Here is a 25,704-nt window from a genome sequence, read left to right on the forward strand (position 1 = left end):
AGTCATTTGCTTTAGGGGCCTAAAGGTAGGCTATCACTGATATGGAAAGTCTTCTGTGAGGTGAATCCACTGAGTGTAGGGAGAATAAAAATACCACCACCAAGTTCTAACTTGACTGATTGGTGATGTGGGATTCCCCACTGTATGCTGTGAATACCATTGGTGAATAAAGAAATTGCCTTGGCATGTTGATAGGGCAGAAATTGTGTAGGTGGGGAAAGCTAAACTGAATGCTGGGAGAAAGAAGGCAGAGTAAGGAAGAACACATGGAGTAGCCACCAGAGACAGACATACTGAAACTTTGCTGGTAGGCCACTTCTGATGTTGGAGTCCCCTCTGTTTGCTGTGATTACCATTAATGAATAAAGAAACTGCCTTGACCTTTTGATAGGGAAGAACTTAGGTAGGTGGGGAAGATGGAATGCTGGGGGAAGGAAGGCGGAGAGAGAGATGCCATGGAAGCTGCCAGAGTCAGACATGCCAAATCTTTGCTGGTAAGCCACTACCATGTGGCAATATACTGATTAATAGAAATGGGTTAAATTAATATAAGAGTTAGCCAATAAGAAGCTCAAGCTAATGGGCCAAGCAGTGTTTTAATTAATATAGTTTCTTTGTGGTTATTTTGGTTCTAGGTGGCCAGGATGAACAAGCAGCCTCTTTCTACATACAACCTCATGGTGATGCACAAATAAATGGAGATGGGTTAAATTAAGATGTAAGAGTTGGCCAATAAGAAGCAGGAGCAAATGGGTCAAGCAGTGATTTAAATAATATAGTTTCTGTGTGATTATTTGTGGGCTGAGCATCCGGGAACCAACAAGAGGCCCTTCTTACAACAAAATGGCACACCAACGTGGTTTACTAAATCCATTTAAAACCCAAAAAAGCTTAAAATGGAATTGTAGACACAAAAGAAAAGTTAAGCATGGTTTGGTAGAAGCATTTTCTTGGGTGGGCTCTGTTTGCTAGAAGCATGGCTCCTTTAAGAGAGGTTTTCCTGATTCAGTGGTAGCAGGAAAAAAGCTTCACTGTTTTGAAATGCTGGCTTTCTGGACAGTGATGCCAGTGCTAACTCTGGCTCTTTCAGGAGGCTGAATATTTAAATGGGGTTTATAAGCAATGTGTTACAAACTGCTAAATGGCTCAACATATACCCACTGCATACTTGAAACTGGGAAGGTGTGCATCACTCCGAGGCAGTGAATGGACCTCCTCTACCATGTCAGACTGGAAAGAACAAGCAGGCAGGCCATATATACCCTAGTAATGCCACAGCTTAAGTTTTAAAGAAGTGCTTAGCACTATAATAAGCAGTTTTGGTCAAAAAATAATTGGAGGTACACAATAAAGACAGATTCAAATGGAGAAGACCTCTAAATGGGTCACAGTGTTAGATAAATGTACATAGGCTTGGGAGAGAGAAGAAAAAGTATAGAGAGTTAAAAAAAAGTAAATGGTTTAAAAATCGACAATGTCTTTAAAGATACAGAGTACAGACAGTCAGAGATTAAAGAAATAAATAATAATAAGCCACACAATGATGGAGAATTCACAGAGTCTTGATTATGTATATTATTATGTTTCCTTTGAATTTTTTGACTGTGAAGAAGCTAAGTAACCAACATATGTACTTTAAAGGTATTTTGTCTTCAAAATTTGGGTCTAAGGATATGTTGCTTTGGAAAAGAGGTTCTTCTTTAGTTTCTACAGAGGATGAAAACCTGTGAAATACTACCAGATTAATGTGTTTTGATGCACCAAGAGCCCCAGAAAGGTTGCTGTGAATGCCCCCCAAATAATTACTTTGCCCAATTGCTGACAGAGATGAACCTAGCATACAAGGTACACCATTAAAGACATGATTAACAGTGTTCCAATCAACAGGAAGTAGTCTAGAGAATTATGCGCATATTCCCAAATATTGTTTATAAATGTGTTTATATTTCAAGGGGGATATGCTATAGAGATGGACACTTTGCATTGGTATAGATCTTGGTTTATTGATACAAATTTAATGTCAATTTTGTAATATGTATATTTCTGCTCTTGATTAAGGTATTGTGTTTATACAGCTCATTTAAAATGTAATGTATAATTAAGAAATATAGGTTAATAGTGAATTATCTATAATAGTCAAGCTTGTATTCATTTTAGTCAGGTTTTTCTAAATATATAAAGATATATTTCAGGTAGATAGGTTATTCTTCAGATCTTTCAGAGACCTTCAGAATATGGCATTTAAAATGTGTAAGAATTTAGGACTTTTCATAACAGTGAGGCAATATGCTCCTGCAGTTCCAATCTACTTCAAGAGGAAGATGGGCATCTAAGAGGCTCCTTATGGAGTTGGTTAGTCATTTGGCCAAGAAAATGCTCTTGCCTGAACTACCTGATTAACTGGACATGCAGGATTCATAGAAAAATGACTGCTGAACTTGCCTAAAGGTGAGACAGTCCTTTGGAGTTCCTGCTTCATAGAAGAGTCTGCCAGACATTCTGCAAGACACCTTCCAATACAGGTGGAACTGTCTTTGAAATTCCATGCTTCATGGAAAAGTCTGCCAGATATTAAGGGCCTGTAGGCTGAAGATGGATGCCCCAACAATGCAGAAGAACTTTGCGTGACTCTCTAAGCAGCAAGATATCTCTGTCAATTCTAGAGTTTTGGAAGTTTCTGACAATGCATTTTCTGTTTACTAAGGTAATATTATATCCTTCAGGAGTCTTTGATGGAGTTGAAGAATTTGTAGTTATGTTTATGGTTTTCCTTGGTTATGATAAAATATAAGGTAGATATAAATATTGTAACTGTAATTCTTGCTTGATAACTGTTTTGTTACTATGTTAAAGTTAAAACCTTCCTTTCCATTTAAACAGAAAAGGGGAGGTCATATAGGATTCCCTTCTGTCTGCTGAGAATACCATTAGTGAATAAAGAAACTGCTTTGGCCTATTGATAGGACCGAACTTAGGTTGGCAGGGAAAACTAAACTGAATGCTGGAAGAAAAGTGAAGTAAGGGAGTGGCAATGGAACCACTGCTGAAGACAGACACAATGAAACTTTGCTAGTAGGAGATAACCTCATGGTGATGCACAATTAATGGAGATGGGTTGAATTAAGATGTAAGAGTTAGCCAATAAGAAACTAGAGCTAATGGGCCAAGCATTGATTTTAAATAATATAGTTTCTGTGTGATTATTTCAGGCGGAACAGCTGGGAACGAACAAGCAGCCTACTACAACAGATTGTTACCTGTGAGTTACCGCAGCTCTCATTAGTACAACATACTTTGTGAAAATTAAAACAAAATGTATTGTTTCCAAGTTTCTACAACTCATGCCATAATGCACAATGCCAACTTTGATTTATTATCTCTCTTTGTGAAACTATTGGTGCAACAAGATTAAATAAATTTTTGCCACCTGTATTAAAATTAGCTGCTATACCATAGTTACTCAAACTGAACTACAGAATAATTACTTTCTTCATGTTCAGTCAAATGGGCATTTGCATATTGGTGAGGGTTTGTTATTTTGGGAGATATTCGACTTCTTAACAAATTTGAAAAATATGTTTTTCTCCTTTTATTGAAATTGGAGTAAGTTATAATACTATTAATTTTTATCATAAGCTTGTAAAAATGGGAGAGAAGGATATGGGTCAAATTTCCTGATGGGAACATCAAGAGAATGAGGTGCCTGAGTGAAATTGGATAGAAGGAAAGGGCTGACCTTGCATGTACTGGCCGATAAAACTTTTCCTTGCAAACATGTTTATTCTTTGTGCATCTTTCTGGTTTAGATAAAAGCAATAGCTGTTGTAAATGGGACAGGCTGTCAACATCTTATTTTTTGGTTTAAAATGGTATGGACTTGCTAGAGAGAAGTGGCACTTCTTTCTCTCATGGACTAGAAAATATGATCCTGCATAGAACACAGAAAGGGTTTTGTGGTGTTATCTTGTTTGTACAAATAAAACTTTGATGGAAGAGAGTTATCTGTCTATGATACTTTCATTGGTTAATTAATAAAGAAAACTGCCTTGGCCCTTTAAGAGACAGAAAATTAGGTAGGTGGAGTAGACAGAACAGGATTGTGGGAACAAGGAAGTAGAGTTGGGGAGACGCTTCAGGCAGTCGCCATAGTGAGTCACCATGATTCTCCTCTCCGAGATGGACGCAGGTTAAGATGTCTCCTGGTAAGCCACACCTCGTGGTGCTACACAGATTACTAAATATGGGTTAAAGGAAGATGTGAGAATTAGCCAATAAGAGGCTGAAACTATGGGCCAGGCAGCATTTAAATGAATACAGTTTCCGTGTAATTATTTCGGGTGTAAAGCTAGCCGGCGGCTGGGTGGCGGGACACAGCCCCGCCGCTCCTTCTACAAAACTTGCTTGAAGATCAGAGGGTAGAACTAGCTAACCATAGAGGTCTGGAGGTCTGTACAGACAGAAAGTGACATGGCTGGGTGGAGAGAGAAAATGATAAGGCAGGAGGACACAAAAACTCAGTATTTTTTGGCTGGGGAGTTGAGAAGTAAGATGGCCACAATTTTGCTCCTTTGTCTCTCTAATTGCTCAGCAATTTCCCCAATTCTGACTCCAGGCTTTTATTATTAAGGCCTATTAGAACTGCACAGGATTTTGTTAGAAGAGCCCCTTACTGATGGTGGTGTGATAAAATCCAGCATCCAGGAACTCCTGAATCCAGCTTTTCATTACCAAAAAGAACCATTTCCTTATCACTGGGCAGAAGGGACACCTGTGGTGCCTATTAGCATACAAAGCTCCTTCCCTCTCTTTCCTTTCTTCTTTACTCTGATCCTTTCTGTACACAACTGTTTCTCTTTTGCTTCTTTCCTGTCCAGATTCAGCCTGCTGTGATGTGCATCTCTCTCTGCTCTTGACTCTTCCAGGTACCTTTCGTTATTCTGTATCTCACATCCACTAAAAACCTTCCAGTTAACCACACCATGAAGAGGTCATGTTTTCAGTTTATACAATAACTCTGTTGTAACTGATAAAAAGGCAAGGTGAAATCTATTTTATTGACTGGAAAACCAAATTTTTATTCCAAAGTGTATGCTGTTTCCTAAAGAATTTTATCATCTTATAACCTCATCAACATCATTGGCACATAAATAATACCCTGTCTATTTATAACTAATAGATAGGGTTAGACAACACATCATTCTGAGTACATATCATGTTACCAGATGCAGTAATACTATTTGTCCAGGTCTGGTCTGTTTCTCTTTTTGCTGATCTTGACCGGCAAATGCTAAGAAAACAACCTTCTTAGATTGTAACATACTCTTCATCCTTTATATTACCTTTGCAAAATGTTAGGGAAACTTTCTAAAGAAATTTGACAAGTCTTTGGAGTTTTTAAAACAGTTGTATTCTTTGTGAAAAAAATCTGTTCTTTGTTGATTCATGTTCATGGTGAACCGTTAAATCCTCAGGTAGGGAGATATATATGAAAGTTTTTAAAAAAAGACATTAAAATACAAATGGAACGCAGCTTCTCCCCTGAGGGAGATTCACATTGCTTACAAAGAAGAACTGAACTTTTCATAAAGACGATCTCTCTAAGTAGGCAGTGTATGCAACAGAAAAAGCTAAAAGACACTCAGTAGGGAAGGCATTTTCTATTTATTTAATTCAGATAAAAAACCTTGGTTCTATTTTTATTAGAAAGCATTCATGCAGTACACTGAAACTTTATTTTTGCTCCCTCTTAGAGGTGAAATCCTTCTGAGACTGCATATCTGAAAAAGTGGTAGTTGATAGCAGGTGTAGGGTGACTTTACCTCATTTATAATGATCCAGTGGCAGTCAAAAGCAACCAGATTAGTCTCCACCACCTAGAAGGGAAAACAAACAAGTCATCAGAGTTAATCATGAAGATGGAGGCACTCTAAGCGATCCACTCTGTAAATGGACAAGAATACTGTTATGAAAGTCAAGGCTAAGTCCCAGATGGAAAGACATCAGGAAAGCAGTGTAGATGCGACAACACTTGCTGGCAGATGCACAGGAGACTCGAGAGATAAACTTGAAAACATTCATCAACCTTAGAAAATGGTATATCTCAAGGACAACATTTAAATAATAGTTTCTAAATTTCAAGATTTCCAATCTCAGATTATATCCCTTGTTCTAAATACATTGCAGTGCTATTATATAACTAATAATTACCTAAGTTATGTTACAATCTCATTCAATTACAACTTAATGTTTTTATCATCTCTCTGTATGCTCCTGTTCTTAGGAAACTTTATTCTGAAAAATGGTTGTGTTGTATTGGAGGGAATTATAGCCCTAAAATTAAATTGCAAAATAGCAAAAGCGATTTATATTACATTCACAGTAAGTTATAGCTAGGAAATTTTTGTAGCTTTTAGGATGATAAAACATACAAATGGATAAAAAACTATATAAGCATCATTCATTTTTGGGGAGGGAACAGGATTTCACTGTGTAGCCCTGGCTGGTGACCTGTAACACATAATATAGACCTAGACCAGGCTGGCCTTGAACTTATGGAGATCTTGCCAAAATAAGTTGTGAACCACCACCATGTCTGCTGGGGTATCCATCTTGATTAATGAACTTTGATAATTTGGCACAAGCAAGAAATAAGCTTAGTAGGCTTTGAACAAATGTGTGTGTGTGTGTGTGTGTGTATCTGTGTGTGTACAGATATGTGTCTGTAAGTATGTAAGTGCATATGTGTACATGTGCACATATGTATGGGCAGCTTTTGTTACAAAGTTTCCGTTGTACACATTCATATTATACATTTTCTAAGACACCTTCTTACAGCTCTTCTCATTATGAGCACATAATGAGTGAGGCTGACTAGAAATAAATTATTATTGTATGTGCTGTGGTACTATTTGTCTTGAATAAGAGGGAATACAATTCAATGAATATTTGTTATACTGTTATGTGCTTTTTCAGTTTTAATATATAATTGTTTATACTTGTTTTTAATATTGATATCTCATACTATTTCAATATATGTCTATCCTCTGAATCTTATGAACTTGCCAAGTTTTATAGATAATGATTTATCAGAAAAATGAAGGCTTGTTTTTTTTTATTTTAAGGCTTTATCAACATTACTTTTTAGTGTATATATGTATATATGTATGTATATATAATATATATAATCACTTGTACATTAATTTTTATGGACGATATCAAAGATGACAAGTTCCAGTTTCAACTAATGAGAAAAATACCTTTTAATCTTCATATCAGTAACAGAAGATTTTCTTTTTCATTTTTAATTTTCTTCATTATTAATTTTAAAGCCATATCAATGATTTAATAACAATAAAAATTATTAGAAAATAAGTAGAAATTCCATCAGAATTTAAAAAGGTATAAACCCTACATTTGGGTGTTAGGAAAACCTATCTCTGTATACAATGAAAAAATGCATGCATGTATGGAGTAAAACCTTAAACTTAAAATATGGATTAGAAAAAAGTTAAGGCCAAGCCACAAATGACTTAGGCTGAGAGCATTTCTAAATTATTAGTGGCAAAAATGGAAGAAATAATTTAGGATTTAACTGTCCTTTTAAAGATAATCTGCGCCATGTGGACAGCTGAAGAAAATTCAAGTATGCAAATTCTACATTATACATAGTTATTGTTTAGAAGTTACTCTATTTTACAACTGGTAACATGAAGAGTTTGTGCAGATAGTGAAAGCAATCTCTTACACCATGGCTTGAAATAAACAGGGGAGAGCAGAGAACAGTATAGAACAGCAGAGAACAGCTTCTACCAAGAAGAAAGGCAACCATCTCATGGCAGACCATGATGCTATCTTCTGTCCTCAGTATCAGTAGAGAAGAACTGTGCACTACTCTCCTTCCCCCAGGAATTTACAAAACAAAGTCATTTTGACAGTATAAATTTGAAACAAGGAAAAGTTTACTAACACTTAACTGCAGATAATCAGTCCCTTTCACATCCTCGGTGGAGATCTTTTTGCCATAGGTATGCACCTGTGTGCCTGTCTGTTCGAGTATTCCACCCACATGTTGCATGTGCATTCGGAGACAGTGTCTTTTAGGACCCTTTTCAAACTTTCAAGTTGGCCAATTCTCCAATGACTCCTTGTGATGGTGTTTTAAAATCGTTAGTCCCAAATCTTTCTTTCAAAGTCATGTTCCTGGTTCCATCACAGATAATGTAAGCAGAAGTGAGGCAGGACACTTCCAAACCTGCATGCCTGTGCCTGTGTGCTTGTGCCTGTCCTATACCTTGCAACATGTGGACCAGACCACTGTGACATCATCAGGGGTACTTTGAAAGTCACACTGGGCTTGGTGCAGAGAAAAACTTTTCTTCACATTCCCCGTGGTCACACTGAGATAATAAGAAACATCTTTTGGGTCTACTTCTTAAGTAATTCAGACTATCTTGTATAATGCAAAATGATACAAATATCTGCTCTGTACCCTTTTATGCCCTTAAATTTTAATTAGCACAATCATAGCCTAATTAGAGCTTTTGTGATTTGATAAAGTTTTGATCTGAAAATTGTGGGGTGTATTTTGTACATTTTAGTGAATATTAAACATTTCGGACTTCCTTCTACAAGTGCATTTTTCTTTGTAGAAGGAAAGCAATTGCTATTTGATTGAAAAGAGAGAGATGTCATGTCGCCTTAGCACACAATGAAGAATATTTGTACAAATAAATCTATGTAGCACCCTAACATCAAGTTTCAAAGAACCACTTTTTCCATGCACTATAATACATGCAAAAATTTATCTGGAAAAAAATACTCACTAAAGAGGAATATAATTTTCTTAGGTCAAGGTTAATTTGATCATAAATTAATAATCAGATCATACGGTTTCGTGGATCTTTCTCTTAACTGAATGTTACAAAAGAAGGCAATAGTTTTAAGGAACTAATTAGAAAGATCATTTGGAAAAGGGGACGAAGAGGACAGAGATCAAGAGCCTAGACCTTAGAACTTAAATCACTGCTACCCAAATATAGTAGAAGGCACAGGTGGAAAATCAAAGAGACGGAAATCCATTAGAGAATTAAAGGAGAAACAGGGTGAGGATGTCATCCCTCTCACAGATTACCAGACCCGACTAAGGAAGACATGTTTACAGAATGGAACCTTGTAGCTGAGTGTAGGTAATGAATGACCACTGGGAATGCAAATCAGTCTGCCTGATAATTTAAATACGTTTCATAATATTGGTCCCTTTCTATGTCACAACACTTCAGGTTCAGTAATGTTGTATCAAACTATCGGCATTGCTGAGTTAAAAGACCAGATTCTGGATTTGAGATGTTATTTTAATTATTCCAAGGCATCCTAGAATTTCTAAATTCTTTGTTTTTATTTCTATAGTTATTTTAGAATGCTATTAGGGAAGATTGTTTCTCCAATGATGTATTCTCATTGTCAGCTTGACTGGATTTAGAATCACCATGGAAACACACTCCAGGTACATCTATAAGGTTGTTTCCAGAAATGCTTATCTGAGCTGGAAAGACCCATCATGAATGCGATAAGCACCATCCATGCATGATGGGCACAAATTTTTTAACCTCTACTAAGAGATCCTATACGTTCAAAATAAATACAAAGTTATACTGATCTAACATAATAGGAGGCTGGAGAGACAGCTCAGACGTTAAGAGTGTATTCTTTATGCATTTTTACATTTTTTAAAAGGTTACTCAATCTAGAGTGAGGAAATTTATTGATGATGGAGCTTGACTTGTAGAAAGAATGGCCAAGGGACACCATAGCTCTACAGTAAATTATAGATGTCAGGATATGCTTCTTTAAGGACAATTCTGAAACATGTAAAGGTATTGTTCCTAAACTATAGCATGCCAATTAAAACATGACTACCATTTATGTTTGTAATTCAGTTTGCATTCACACCCATTCATTTCTATCTCTCCTATGACTGCAGGCTTATTATAAATGACTTTAATGGCAAGCTAAAAAAAAAAAAAAGAGTGTATGCTGCTAGTGGACCTAGGTTTGTTTCCCAGCATCTGCCTTATGACTCACAAATGACTTTAAGTCTAGCCCCAGGGGGTATGACTTCCCTTCTGGCTTTTTCAGGCACCAGGCATAAGTCTTTATCTCTCTCTCTGTGTGTGTGTGTGTCTTTCTCTGTCTCTCTGTCTCTGTCTCTCTCTGTCTCTCTGTCTCTGTCTCTCTGTCTCTCTCTGTCTCTTTCTCCCCCCCTCTCTGTCTCTCTCTCTCTGTGTGTGTGTGTGTGTGTGTGTGTGTGTGTGTTTCCTGTCTTCTGATAGAACCTCACCACTTCTGTGCCCACCTAGCTTCTGTGTGGGAATGGACTGGACTGTGTTCCTTCTTAAACTCTGTATCAAAACAAAGCCCTTCCTCCCTAAATCATTTTTGTCTGTGCTTTTTCTTCACAGCAGCTAGAAAAGCATACATCTTTTCTCATCTTTCTTACTTAAATAGCACAACTGAATTTTTTTTTTGTTAGTTTGTCTGTTTTGGTTTTTGAGGCAAAGTTTCTCTGTGTAACGATCCTGGCTGTCCTGGAACTCACTTTGTAGACCAAGCTGGCCTTCAGTTTACTGAGATCCGCCTGTCTGTGACTCCCAAGTGCTGGGATGTGCCACCACTGCCCAGACACAACTACATTTTACCAGTAAACATTTCAAATCAGTGAAATGGATTAAGGAACTGGATTGAAAGTCCCGTCTTCTTTCTTCTTGGTAATAGGGCCTCTTTCATAACTAAGCATGTCAGTGTTTTAATCATGAGGTCCTGTTGTGTGGATTATTAGTAAATTCTAGTTGTAATTTAAAAATAAAATATCAAAAAACTTAGGTCATAATCAAATAGTGAAGCATTCATAATTCAATAATAGTATTTGTTACTATGATGAGTCAGAAAAGCAGCCTGAAAGACTACATCACTCCTGGGGAGCCCAAAGCAAACAGCAAGCTGAAAGGAAAACAGCAAAGCAGAGCAAAGCTGTGGATGGGAACAGCAACTGAACTCAGCTGAGTAGCAAGAGACACGGAAACAGGATTTCTTGATAATCTGTTTTGAATCTTCTCACTATGTAAGTTTCTTTCAGCATTAGACACTGGCACTTAGTAGTGTGCCAAGAGCATACCCCACATACAGAGCAGTGCTACAGAGCCTGGTCCACTTCCACATTTAGCAATGTAATTATCACAAAGGTGACCTTCCACCTTCCACAAGCCTGAGTTTACTTTAAGAGAATTCAGCAAAGAAGGTGAGGGAGGAATCATGCCCTGTCAGTGAGACAAGCCATGAGTAAGGACAGACCATCTGTCACTGGCAGGACCTTAGGACTTCTCAGTCTTTAGTCAGGCCCAACAATTTATCATGGTGTCTTCCAACGTTCGTCCTCAAATCTTTAGTTGCGCTAAATAAGACAATCTCAAGCAAAGAAATCAACCCCACTGCCAGACTGCGTATCTCACTGGGATTAAATGCGGAACAGATCCTACAAGTCCAGAGGACAATTTAATTGACTAAACAATAGCAGCAACATGCTGTTATCTCACTCAAGCTCATGGTTCAACTCAATTACCCTTGTTTCCTTTGCAGGATGCTCTGAATATTTATACAAGGGTGGCTGGTGCACCACAGCAGCCAGGAGAATAGGTGTTTGCTTCCCTATTCCTGTCTATGCCAGGAAGAAGGTGGAAGCCAGCAAGAGGCGGGCCTATGCAGAATGTCCCAAGCAGAAAGATATGAAAGAGTGATTCCCTTCCTGCTCCTCCTCTGTAATAATATAACAACTTACATTAGCATTTCTAGAACTACATTCTATGCAACAGTGTCCCCCCCCCCCAAATTTCTCAGTGTTCTGCAATGAAATACACTGAGAAACAGTAGGTTAAATAATGCCAAACACATGTTATTATTGAACTGCTCCTCAAAGTGCTGAACATCAATTCAGAAGAATAATGAACATGAAAATCATTAATATGGTTTTAGAACATATAGTGGAGTTCCACATTCATAAACAAATAATATGGGATGTCCTTCCGTATATGTGTTGTTTTTATTGGTTAATGAATAAGCTGTTTTGGCCAATGACTTGGCAGAGTAAAATCAGGTGGAAAATCTGAACAGAGAGAGAGGGAGGGAGGGAGGGAGGGAGAGAGGGAGAGAGAGAGAGAGAGAGAGAGAGAGAGAGAGGAGAGAGAGAGAGAGAGAGAGAGAGAGAGAGTAGAGTCAAGGAGATGCCATATAAGTGCTGAAGGAGGCAAATGCTATGTAGCTGTCCAAGAAGGAAGAGATAACAAATCACGAGCCTTATGGTAAAATACAAAATAATAAAAATGGGTTAATTTAAGATGTACGAGCTAGTTAGAAATATGCCTGAGCTGTTGGCCATACAGTGTTGTAATTAATATAGTGTCTGTGTGATTATTCGGGTCTGAGCAACTGGGAAAAGAACTTGCAGCCTCCGCTTACAAACATAAACTTTAAATCCAGCATTGATGCTTCCATTTTCTTTTATTTTCTCTTATTATTTTATTTTTGGTGTAATTTTAAACAAACTACCAAGTGGTAAGCCTTAGTTTTTCTATTTGTCAATAGTATTTATCATCAGGAGGATAAGAGATAATGGAGATAATGAACCATGCCAAGTTGCAATGAATAGCTACTAGTGTCTTAATGTATGTATTAGGGATCTCTAGGGTGAGATGTCCAGAATGACAAAATTCCTCATGATTTCACAAAGAATCGTTTGTTACTGTAGATCTCATGTAATAAAAACTTTTTGAAAACAACAAGCTAAAATCAATGTCAATGTACCCATACATTTGCATAATAATAACTAAAAATTCACTGAAATGAATTAGAAATTTTGCAATCTGATAAGAGAGTTCTACTCCAGACTTAAGAATGCACAGGCAACAAGTTGTACTGTTTTCACCGGGCAAGAACAGCCAGTGAATTTCTCTATTCACAAAAGGCCCAAATCAGACATACTAGTTCAGAACAAATGGTGACTAACTTTAATGGTAAGACAAGTGGGGTGCTGCTTGTCTTTCAGTTTAGTTTTTTTTTTTTTTGATTTCTATATAATAAAAGACAAAGCCAAACCAAACCACTGTATTCTCTTCAATACAGTAGAGAAAGAGTGCAGAAAGTATAAGGTCTATAGTACCGAAGTTATTTTTACCAAGGAATTTATGGATTTGGGGTAGAAACTCCAACCAGCTGCCCTAGTGGTTTGTGTACGTCAACAGGACCACAGAGAGGTCTGTAGAGCCGAAGCATGGACACACGCATGTGCCAGCAATCCGTGACTACACACCATGCTCCACACTGTGCTCTGCTCTTCTCAAGGCTCAGCAAACATGTTCACACTAGGGTGCACTTGAGTGCCACTTCTCTAGCCTGCTTTTTGTTTTTGTCATGGCCTTCCCCCTAGCACACAAGCTAGGTATAGGGAGGCAATCAGTGCGAGTTCATGTGAGATTTGAAATCCCAACTCGATCCAGCAGATGGCATCAGACATCCTCATGTTGACAGTGGACAGCAGGGACTGTTCCAGAAACCACAGTCTTGTCGGGTTCTCTGGGGCTTAGCATGGCGCCCTGGCTCTTTGCTGTTCTTCTCCAAGCAACCACTATCTGCCATCCCTCTCTGCCTTTTGCTTTGGAATCCGTGCTCTGATCTTCCAGCTGGAAGACCACAAGCACTTCCATCCAAATCCTCTTGCCATTACTGCCAAAGTTATTGCATAAATGGATTTGCTAGATTTATTGTTTCTGTTGTGCACTTGGGTCTTCCCACATCCCCTGAGAGATGGAATCATGCCACCACTGAGAGTTGGCCAGCACTGTAAAGGCAACTGTTTCTCAAGTGTAAAGTTGGGTGCTGATGCAAGGAAATGTACTCCGCTTTCATCAAATGGCATAGACCATCTTCTCCTGTCCTGTATGACTCAACAAAAACTAAACAGTGATTAAAAGCAAACTCAAAATTTTAATGCTTTGATGAGAATATAAAGGTTTGACAATTATCATTAGGTCAATGGATTACTGTATTATTGTTTCAACTTCTTAAATGCATTTTGGGTTTGTCTCTTTGGCCTTGAATTTACTACTTAGCTGAGGCTGACCTTGACCTGATCTTTTTCCCAGCTCTCCAGTGCTGGCAAACAGATGGCTGTCTCATCACACCTGCTTCTATTTTTAATACTTTTGGAGTTTCTATTGACAGAGTAGGGTCCTTGTATCTTTGCTGTGTCAATCAAAGATGGGGAAGTAAAAATTGAATCTGGATTCTTTCTCAAATATTATTTACCATAAACACACATATATGTGTATAAATACATATATGTATATATATTCATAAATAAAATAAAATTAAAAATGTTTTCCTGCATGGGTGTCTGTGTAACAGGTGGATATCTATAGCCTGGACATATAATTACAGGCATTTGAGAACGACTAAAGGATTAAATCCAGATTCTCTAAAAAATAGCCAGTGCTCTTAACTGCTGAGGCATTTCTCTAGGTCGTGTGTGTGTGTGTGTGTGTGTGTGTGTGTGTGTGTGTGTGTGGGTGTTTCTCTATATAATCCTGGCAGTCCTAGAACTCACTATCTCTAGAGAGCAGGGTGACCTTGAACTAGCAGAGATTCTCCTTCCTCTACCTCCTGGATTAAGACCTGGGATTAAAGGCATGCAACACCATGCCCGGCTATCCTCTTATTTTTTGAAGCAGGGTCGCTAGCTGCATGCCAATGTCATCGATTCATCCAGGCTCCCCAGCCAAGTAAACTCAAGGGATCCTCCTTTCTCTACCCCCATCCCTGGCTTTGGATTTACCTATACAATGCCACCTCTCCTACATTTGGCTTTTTACATGGGTGCTGGCCACTTAACGTCAGGGCCTCATGTTTGTACATGTGGCACTTCACAAACAGAGCCCTCACAGACCCCAAACCTGTCCCTACAAGTTCTGTTGAACAACAGCTCATCCATTCCTCTTTTTTTTTTTTTTTTTTTTTTTTTTGGTTTTTTTGAGACAGGGTTTCCCTGTAGTTTCTAGAGCCTGTCCTGGAACTAGCTCTTGTAGACCAGGCTGGCCTCGAACTCAGAGATCCGCCTGCCTCTGCCTCCCGAGTGCTGGGATTAAAGGCGTGCGCCACCACCGCCCGGCCTCATCCATTCCTCTTTAACCACATTCTAACATGCTGACTTTTGGAACAAGTAGGAAATGCCATTAAAGTGTTTATTTACTTTTAATAGCTAAATGATAATTGGTAGGATAAATTAGGATAAATTAACTGTGATTGGCAGCATAAATGAGTGAGCCGTTAGTGGGAGTTTGATCGAGATTTAAAATGACAGTTTGGGGGCATATTAACACTTAATTTGTAAGATTTATAAAGTTCTTTTTTCTTTTGAAGCAAAGAAAGAAGAAAGAGAAGTAGAGGAGGAAATGAAAGGAAATAAAAGGAGAGAGAATATGAAAGAAGTTCTCAAAGACAAGTGGTTGATAATGACCAGAACCACATATAGCCCTTCACACAGTGAACTCTCACTTCCTTGGGCTTCTCCTTTTGATTTGTTCTCTATCCTACCTTGGACAATTATTTTTCAAGCAGTAACTTCTTTGTTTCCTAATAGAATCTATTGTAATTGTACTTACGTAAATAGTTGAGATTTGCTGCATTCTTTGTACTGTTTCATTCCCCTTCTTAAGTTTCCCAAGAGTAAGGACAGCATTTCCATTACTGTAGTCTCTGCACTAATAAGTAGTGGATAGCAAGATTTCTACAATTCTGGTGCCAAGGTCAATACAGAATTTACTAAATGTAATTTAGTAAACAATTTTTATAGTGCACCAGTAATTAAATGTAATTTATCTTTTGAGTATTTACTATATGTTATGCACTAAATAATTTTATACATATGGGCACTCTGAATGCTAAATGATATAACATACACACATGCTTCAGTGTATATGTGTGGGTAAATTTTATCTCCCCAAGAAAATTATATGAGTATAAAGAAAAAAGTTATCTATGTTTATATATGTTGCTAAATTCCCACAGCATCTTTATCACTTAAGGCCTATGATATGCCATTTACATAAACACACACACACACACACACACACACACATACACACACGGGCTGGAGATGGCTCAACTGTTATGAGCTTTGGTTACCCCAGGTATTCCAGATCCAATATGGCAGTTCACTATCTTTACATCTAGTGCTTGGGTATCTGAAGCCCTCGTCTGGCCTCTGTGAACTCTATACTTATACACTGTACACATACATATGTGCAGTCAAACACTTGTAAAATAAAACAATAAAAATAAAAATAAAACAATAATAATAAAATAAAAAGAAACTGAGGGAACAAAACATTGAGTAACTACCTGTAATTATAAGATCAGACATAAGTAGGAGGCAATGATTTCAAAGTTCTTTCATATGAATGTGTTCTCGTAGCTCTCTTTCTCAAAGTTACAAAAACTTCTAGGCAGTTTTTCAAAATGAGAAGTGTAGCTGAATTGATTGATGGCTGTCTGTAGGGCACCGCGGTTCTCATCGCTTGCATCCCTCCCTGTTTACTCTGAACTCTATACATCCCAGAGAGGTAAGGAATAAGCCATTAAAGAATTTGGGTAGCTAAAACATGATTCTTCTGTTTCAGCACATGCCCATTTTGTGCTGATCTGCTGTGAGGGAATAAGTTCTTTTTTAGTGATCGTCAGGCCTCACATTCCTTTCAGGTTGTGGACAATCTGCCGCAGCCATCACAGATTAAAGTTTTCCATCACATCTCTTCAGTATAAGCACACATTTGTTTGTGTATACAGTGTCTATTTGCATGTATTTCTTTACCTGATCCTTATCCAAAGGAAGGTATTAGTGCAATTTTACCATAGTAGAACTTTACAATGCCAACACACGAGGAAGGCTTAAATGCTAGTAGAAGACAAACTGGAAAAAGATTTCCAAGGATTATGCCAAAGACTAAAATGACAAGCATCAAATATTTGCATTTGGCAGCTAATGGCTTTATTCCTATTCATATAGTAACTTTGTGTGTAGCTTGACTCTATCCTGCACGACACATAACTTATCATCGGTGAAGGTGATTGTTTTCTATTCCCCATTATAAGGCATATGTCGTTCAACATTTGTTTTCTTTTAGCTCATCCTGTATTGTATTGAGACTTCAGGGTCTAGAAGTTTCAAGAGTATCATAATACATTAGTGAATTGAGAATCAAAAGATGTAAATCTCATGGGTTACAAATTGTCCAAAAGGGAAAAAATAAAAATAGAAAATGTGAACTTCCATGGTTATCACCTAAACTATTTGCAGTGTCTGTCATCCTCAAGTGTTTATGTTTACTTGAAACTTGACCCTTAAAGTCTTGATTCAGTGATCAAAGATTTCTGCTTTCCTGCATTTTAAATTTCTGGACCCTTTCTTTCTGTACAAAAGCAGCCAGTAAAAATAATTGTGACGGTGTCGGGCTTTTCAGCAGTGGACAGGGTCCAGAGTTCTAAGCAACTCACATTCTGCTCTTTGATATTTCAGGATGGTAGATTTGAACTACCTTTCCTTAAAACTGACTAATCACCTTATGGTGCATATTTTTTAGGGTTTCTATTGCTGTGAAGAGACACGAAGACCATGGTAACTCTTATAAAGTAAAACTGTTAATTGGAGTGGCTCGTTTACAGTTTCAGAGGTTTAGTCCATTGTCATCAAGGCAGTCAGCATGGTGGCATGCCGGCAGACATAGTGCTGGAATAGTGGCTGAGAATACTACATCTTGAAGGCAACAGGATGTTGACTGAGACACTGGACTGCATCTTGAGCATAGGAAACCTCAAAGCCCAATCCCACAGTGACACACTTCCTCACTCAAGGTCATACCCACTCCAACAAAGCCACACCTCCTAATAGTGCCACTCCCTCTGAGATTATGAGAGACAATTGCATTCAAACTACCACATGATATTAGAAAATATTTTAAAAAATGCCTCTTGTAACTGAGGCACCAACTGCTATCTGCTCAAACAAACTACTATGATATGCAGAAAATAATTTCAATATTTGACAAAGTAACCCATGCAAGGCTCACACTAGGCACACACATACAAAGTCAGTTGAAACATTGTAGTGATCTTCTGCTTTTGGTAATTTTAGCTTTGTTTGTTCTTAAACATTTTACATACTATACCCAGTCTGTCCATATTTATAAATCCATTCTTTCTACAAAATGAACAGTGTTGCCTTAAATGTCATTAATGTATCTTAGAATTCACTATTCTCTTTCCTAAAAGTAGAATGCACACTTCCTGTTTTAGGTGTCACTGAAAATAAATGATTTATAACATTTAACAGACCCTTAAATCAGACTGCAAATTCTTTTTTATGCACACTCAATTTTATTTTGCTCCCATTCTCCATGGCAATAACATCCAAACTTCAACCAGTTTATTAGCCTATCTTCCTAATAAGATCACAAGTATCTTTGCTCATTATAGGTAGAAAATTGGACAAAGATCAACAGGAGCAGATGGTTCCCAGCCTTCAGATTTCTGCCTTTCCCAAGTCAGAAGTGAACAAAGCACTCCTCATTCGAAGAAAAGTAGCTAGGACATGGTGGCTATGCATCACACACTGAGTGCTGCAGTAAAACTTAAGCACCTCCTAGAAATGGAGCAACACTAGAAATGGGAATTGCTGACATCAAAGTTAAACAAATGAGGATGCAAATAAGTGCTTTCATTTTCTTACTCCTAGTAGGGTCATTCTAAAATGTTTAAAGTCTGTGCATATCTGGACATCCATTCCTTTAATGAAAACATACTTAAAATTTCATCCAGAGAACCTCAGAAGCCACCTAAGGGACAGTTTAACTTCCAATAATGGACACATGCAGAAGCAAGCAGCTCTTCTGATTTACACCAAGCTTAATGTCTGCCAGACAGATCATGATAGTAGCCCTTCTTCACCTCTACACCTGAAAAGAAACATGTAACCTGTATAGAGGTGACATGAATATATTTGGGTGCTGAAAACAACCCTATCATCCTTCTTTTCAATAACCAACCTATACACAGTATCTCCCTTCACCCTACAAACTTACCCACTCTTAGCTGATTCAAGGAAAGGTATTCATTTTCTTCAAATTCTGGCTTCCTTTTTGGCTGACTGTCCTTTGAAGCATTTTCTTTTGTCACAGGCTGGCTATAGTATAGCTTCAAGGCATTGGATAAAAAGCCTTTTCTTGGTGCCTTCACTGAGGAATATTACTCAGGCAGCTTTCTATAAGGGTGTTCTTCAGGGAGAGCAGCAACTGTCCACATTTATAACCAAATCTTTGGAAGACATCCTTGACCAGCTTTTGTCCGTATAATTTCTCACTGTGCCTTCTAGAAGTGCCCCTGGAATGAGCCATCTCTACTGAAATGCTTGTCTTGGGATGGGTTCCAGTGATTTAAACTGAGTCAGTCTTTCCACTCAAAACACACAGTTTATTACATGAAAAGACAATGGTTCCTAAGATTAAGTGAGAATTTTAAGAACAAAATTCTTGAGACTTTAAAGTGAGTCATAATCTATTCTAAAATAGCACTTTCTATTGAAAACTGTTGGCACTCTCAAAATTCCAGGAAAAGTCTGTGCAGTGTATTGGGAAATCATTACACCATCAAGTCTCATTTTAAGATGTATGGGAACCACCTAACTTTCTCAACCCATTTGGAAATCACTCTGCTGGGCCCACGGCAGAGTTAGAAGATCTGTCATGAGGGTTGTGAATGTGCTTCTAAGATGTGCTTAAGACTCTGCAGGTGATGTTGGTACTATCCTTTTATAAAGATGTCAGTCATGGATGGACAGCAATGAATGGCATGGATGCACTTCTATTGATGAATTGAAGAAAATCATTACATTTTTCAGTGTTTCTGAAATGACCAGAAACAGTGTTTCTGGAAAGGTTGGGATGAGAAATTCTGATGTGATTCCTGTCCTAAGAGAACTACACTGGGTGCTGATCAGGAATCTGGAAGGTATAGTGATGTCTGCCAATATGCACAGGAGAGTGCTTCAGGAGTAGCTGAGGACAAGTACCCTCTCAAAGATGGACAGTATTAAAAACCGTAATTAGAAGAAAATATTGCATTTAAGCCTATATTTTAAAAGAATTTATTTGTAAACAGCTTCTTGAAGCACACTAAAACATTGTTATTAATACTTCAATAACTGCATTGCAAACCACAATCTTGCATCAATTATTTTGATTATACCTATTCTATGCGTGATAATATGTTACTATTTACTAGAATTGAATTTCCTATTTGTAAACATTAATAATTTTATTTTATTGTCATTGTTTTGTCTTTCTTCTTTCATCACAAGTATGTATAAGAATGGTATATATTCATTACGGTAAGTAAGGTACATCTTCATTATGAGTTATCAATTACACTTTTAAATACATCATTACTTATTATATGCCATTTCAAGATAAACAGTAAATATAAGTTCTGTTAAGCTATTAAAAAACAATATATAAAAGTTTGCTCCAACCAATATCTCTGAGACAAAGTGAAAAGAGAAATATCCAGAAGATTGCTACATGCATTCTGCCCTCTAGTCAGCTTTCATTTTGAGAAATCTTCTTATCCAGAACTACACATTGTGACTTAGGTGTCTTCCTCTCAATACCCTGAGCCCATTAGTGCTAAGTAGTAATGCCAAAACCCCTTAAGTCATAAGGTCACCTAGAGATATGTGTCAGTATTTCTCTGGGTCACTTTACAAAGAACAAAGAAATTCGGATCTCCTGTACATTTCAAGGCTTACTCAAATATTTTCCATTATTTCATGAATAAAATTTGATATCACAATTTGCAGTTTACTTAGGTCGAAATATGAAAGAAAAAACAAAAGCCAAGGACCTGTTTGGGAGTGATCCCGTGGCTTCTTTCAGACTCTAAAACATGTGGTGAAAACAATTTACAGTTCTGTAAACAACCAGCGTTCTGCAATATAAAAGTGGGAAAGACTTCTAAAGAGAAGGACTGATAAGCTTAAATGCCTTCCTTCCAGATGATGTGATGGCAGACATATTAGATGATTGTCTTCTTGTGTCTTAAGACAGGAATTACTTTTGTGAGAAAAGCAAGCATGTATTGAAGAAAATGCAATCTGTGATCTAGAAATCACAATTATTAATGTTTTGTGTGATCTGCTTTCTTTTGTTTCTCATGATGCTTTAAAATGGCTACACCTTCTTCAGACTGAGTGCTCATTGGCTAAGGAAGCAGGGTAGGAAATACGTACGTTTCATATGCTTGCCTTCACAGACACATGTAACTCACTGGAACTACAATATGCAGCTAACTACAGTTAACTCTGAAAAGTGTTCAGAGAGAGAGAAAATTCCCTTTCCCTCTTTTGGTATGGAGGACTGGAACCAGAACCTCACTCATATTAGCTCAGTGCTCTAATTCCTCTGTGAGACAAGCTGATCTACTGCTTTTTTCTTCATTACAAAATGATAAAAATAAAAAAAGACAGGCTGATTTGCATCTTTATAATACATGCTCTGAACAATCTCCTGAAGTGCTTATCATCCCAGCTTTTGATCAAATATTTTAGAATGTAATGTATTCACTATAGGAGCCTACATTTTTTTCCCAATGAATTTGACCAATAATAAGACATTATATATTTTCAGTTTCTTTAGGGAAGTCATAAACTGTTTTATAAAACGGAATGTTGGTGGTTGTTTGCCTTGCTTTGCTGAAGAGTAAAGAAGTGAAAAGTATGTTTCTTATTCAGCTCTTTTCTAGACAAACTACCATCATTCTTTTCCAAAACCATGGTCATTTTGAATAGACACTTCTCCTAACAAAAACTGAATATAATTCACTTGTCACTGATCTTTAAACAAAAAGTATACGGGGCAGAATATAGATTATACAGACATATTAGGAAGGCAATTGGAGACATTGACTGGCCTCAGAAAATAGATGTGTAATAAAAAGTTAAGTGGTTGCAACATTCCATTAAAGAGCAGAGAGGTAAAACTTTTCTGAATCTTTTTTTGATAAACAAAATATAAGCTTTGACTTTATGAACCTTACAGAATAATGCTCTTATGGAGGAGACATTGTCTGTTGCAGAGAAGTGATACACTAGCACTGACTGGCTTTTGTCAGAGCCCCATAGTAACAGAGGAGAGCTAGTCACATACAGAAACGACAAGGGTGTCTGATTAACACTTTTGCAGTTATTTGTATGATGTCTTCCTTCAGCCTTCCCTCTCTCTCCTCCTCTAGTATCCACTTGCTCCCTCCTTGTACCCCTCTATCCTTCTTTTGAGGGGATTCAACACAGAGCCTTGTACATACTCGGCAAGCTTTCTAACATGTAGGTATTCACCTAACCCTTTAATACTATTTTTACAGCAGGTTTTGAAAACCTTTTAGTAATGAAAAAATCAAATATTTATAAGCCACTCTGAGTGTAGTTTATAGTTATTATAAACCATATTTTTAAAATTCATTAAATATCCTTTTTAAAATCAAAACGTGAATTCAGTTATGTTCAACTACTTAATATTTCTAATTAAGGAATATATACCTGGAGTAGCCCTGCCTATACTTGAGAAGTGTGTCATCCAGAGAAATAAAGTTGCTATTTTAATTAAGACTGTTGTGGGAAGGTGTGAGTTAAGATTTGAATAGGGACAGACAGAAAAGCTGTATTTTGTATCAAGTACTATTTAATGAGGATGACTTTTTTCTTCGTTCAAAACACAAAACAGCATTAAACAATTTAGTGATTATTGTTAGGTTTGAAATATTTTCTTTGAAATGTGAATGTAAATTATGTTTGAAAGTAAAAGGTGCCTCCTGCTTAGGTATGCCTCCATGACCCAGGAACCTTGTTCAAGACACCAGGACTTTACAAGCATACTGGAGTAGATCTGTTCAAATCTTCCAGGAAATTTTGGTCCAGGAGTCAAGTTGGCAAGGTCAACTGCACCAAATAATAAACAGAGGTTTCTTTAGCTTTGACCTGCCTATGCTTCTTGGAAATGCCCTGTAGCAGGATCAATGCCCTTATTGTATCATGTAGAAAGTATGGGTCCCCACACCATCTCTGGGGTCTTTTTGTATACTTAACCTGGATCTAAACACCAGGCCCTTATCAGCCTCTACAGGAAGTCTGTTATAGTTCCAGTGAATTCTGCACCAGAAGTCCAGTCTTCATGTCCTTCACAAAGGTGTGGATCATGACATGTCCTAACTAGGTGTATCTACTACACTGACCAGAAACATCCTACACTGCCCCACAGAGGAAAACCACTTCTCAATCCAATTAAAACATAATCTTTTCCTGAGATTTGTAAACCTTTATATTGAAAGAAGAAAGGTGACATGAACCAAAAAAGGAAGGCAGGAAGAAATGAAGGGAGGAAACGAGGAAGAAAAGAGGGATGAAAGGAAGGAAGGATAGAAAGGAATGAAGGAAGAGATTGGAGGAGGATGGGAGATAAGGGGAAAGAAAGGGCAGAAGGAGGGAAGAAGGTAAATAGAGGGGAAATGGAGAATAGAGGGGGAAAGAGAGAGGAATAGAGGAAGAAAGGGAAGAAGAAAAGGTAGGAGAGGGAACGGTAGGGAGAGAATAAAAATGGAGGAAAGAAGAGAGACAGAAAGATTCACCTAAGAAATTATTCTAGTTGTACAACTCCCAATGGAGAAACAAAAGCAAGAAGAAAACTAAGATAATATGTCTAGTCCACAAATGGGAAGTCCTATAAAAACTGCTTTCAAAGCAAATTATGTGGAAGGACTTTTACGAAAATAGGGAAAAAAAATCTATCTATGTATAAACAACTCAAAGAGATTATTTCCCAAGATGACAAAAAGAAGGTGCTAGATGAAATAAGAATGCCAGTACAAGATATGAAAACAGAATTTATTTTTAAAAAGTAGGCTTACTAAAGACAATAAAATTGAAATGATAATGAATATGAAAAGATCAGGCAAGTAAAAGTTTCAGTGGACACTCTCATCTATAGAATGAACTGTATTGATATTCAGGTATGGAAGACAAGGCAGAAGAATCAGACCATATTCCCCTCCCAAAATGAAAAAAAAAATCAGTAATGACAGCTATAAGGCATGAGTCAGCTCTAGGATATCATGAACAGATTAAGTATTTGGATTATTGGAATCTAAGGAGAATTGGAATAAAGGAGAAGAGTACTATCTCAAAGACATTAAAAATATTTTTAATAATGCCATGGGAGAAAAATTTCCAAAACTAAAGGAAGAGATGCCTATCTAGATAAGAGTCCTACAGACTACCAAACAAGAAAGTTAAAAAAAAAAACCTCCCCATACATTTCCTTAAAATCTTAAAATCACAGACCTTGAGAAACTCTTAGCGACTCTATGTTGAGGATGAGTGCTTATAATATACATTTTTTTTATAAAATGAAGAGATCCCTAAACATTAAGAAAATAAATAATGTAATTAAAAATGGGCTGTGATACAGAAAGAACAGTTCTCAGGAGAAATACAAATGGTTAGTGTGATGTGTGATGAGTAAATAAGATTGTTACCCATACACTCATATATTTGCAACTTAGTCACCAAGGAATGCCACTATTTGAAAAGATTAAAAGGATTAGGGTTTGTGGCCTTGTTGGAGGAAGTATAAAACTAGGGGTGAGTTTTGAGGTTTCATAGTGTCTCCATAGTGGTAGAACAGTGACTAAGACAAACCTGGTATCAGAGACAGGGGTATTGATGTAACAGGCCTGACCCTGCTGCTTGTCAGAGCAATATGGAAGACTTTGGGTAGGAATTTAATCAGATTAGAAAAAGTGGTTGTACACTTTAAGTGAGGCATTAGTGAGCCATCCTTGAAAGAACATGACAGGAAGTGTAGAGGAAGTATTGGACTGTGATGGCCCAGTCCAAGGAGTTTAAGAGGGGAAGAATATTAGTAAGTGGACTAGAGATCATTCTTGTGGTATTTCAGCAAAAATATGTGACTGCTTTCTGCTCTTGTCAGGAAAAATCTGCCTGAGGATAAATTGAAGATAAATTAATTGTAGAGGAGATTTCAAGATAGTCCGGCATTGCCTGTGTCTTGTGGTTATTAGTAATCCTTTTTATGCAGATCTATAATTGAAAAGAACAAGCTGAATAACTGGAAAAGCACAATGTACAGTTTGAGAAGAAAAGGAGCATCAGGAAGTGTAATGGAGCTTAGCATTCAAGGAGATACAACACCTACAGGAAAGCCTGATGTGAAATGAAGTAAAGGGAAACTGACCTCAGAGCAGGACCCTGCCCAGCCAAGCTTTGAACTTGTGAAAAAAAATTAAGGAAAAAGCTTAAGTAGTGATTACAAGCATGAAAAAGATAATGCTGATATAAATGTAATTGAACAAGGGACCCATGATCTTGTCCCATCAATTACTTGGCAGCTTCAGCAACATAGTTCTGAGTTTTGAGTCAAAGACACAAAAAAAGAGTTTATTGTATCTCCCTCCATTGCTAAGGAAAGGTGCAAAGGCCAGGCCTATGTCAAGGGTATCCCTGCATAGAGGCCTAGAGGGGTATGGGTGTAGCTGTGATTGTGT

At 37.4% G+C, this 25,704-nt stretch overlaps 1 protein-coding gene across 3 annotated transcripts in view; it reads right to left on the reverse strand.

Annotated features, from left to right (window-relative positions):
• The window catches only part of Grid2 (glutamate ionotropic receptor delta type subunit 2), a 1,433,911-nt gene that overhangs the window by 597,265 nt on the left and 810,942 nt on the right, over positions 1 to 25,704 (reverse strand). For all 3 annotated transcript variants that reach the window (XM_038318962.1, XM_038318963.1, XM_038318961.1), the window contains one exon: positions 5,820 to 5,873. In XM_038318962.1, coding sequence (XP_038174890.1) covers positions 5,820 to 5,873 — 54 coding nt within the window. The remainder of the gene's footprint in view (positions 1 to 5,819; positions 5,874 to 25,704) is intronic.

The sequence above is a fragment of the Arvicola amphibius genome, chromosome 2, assembly GCF_903992535.2.
Source record: "Arvicola amphibius chromosome 2, mArvAmp1.2, whole genome shotgun sequence".
NCBI lineage: Eukaryota > Metazoa > Chordata > Mammalia > Rodentia > Cricetidae > Arvicola > Arvicola amphibius.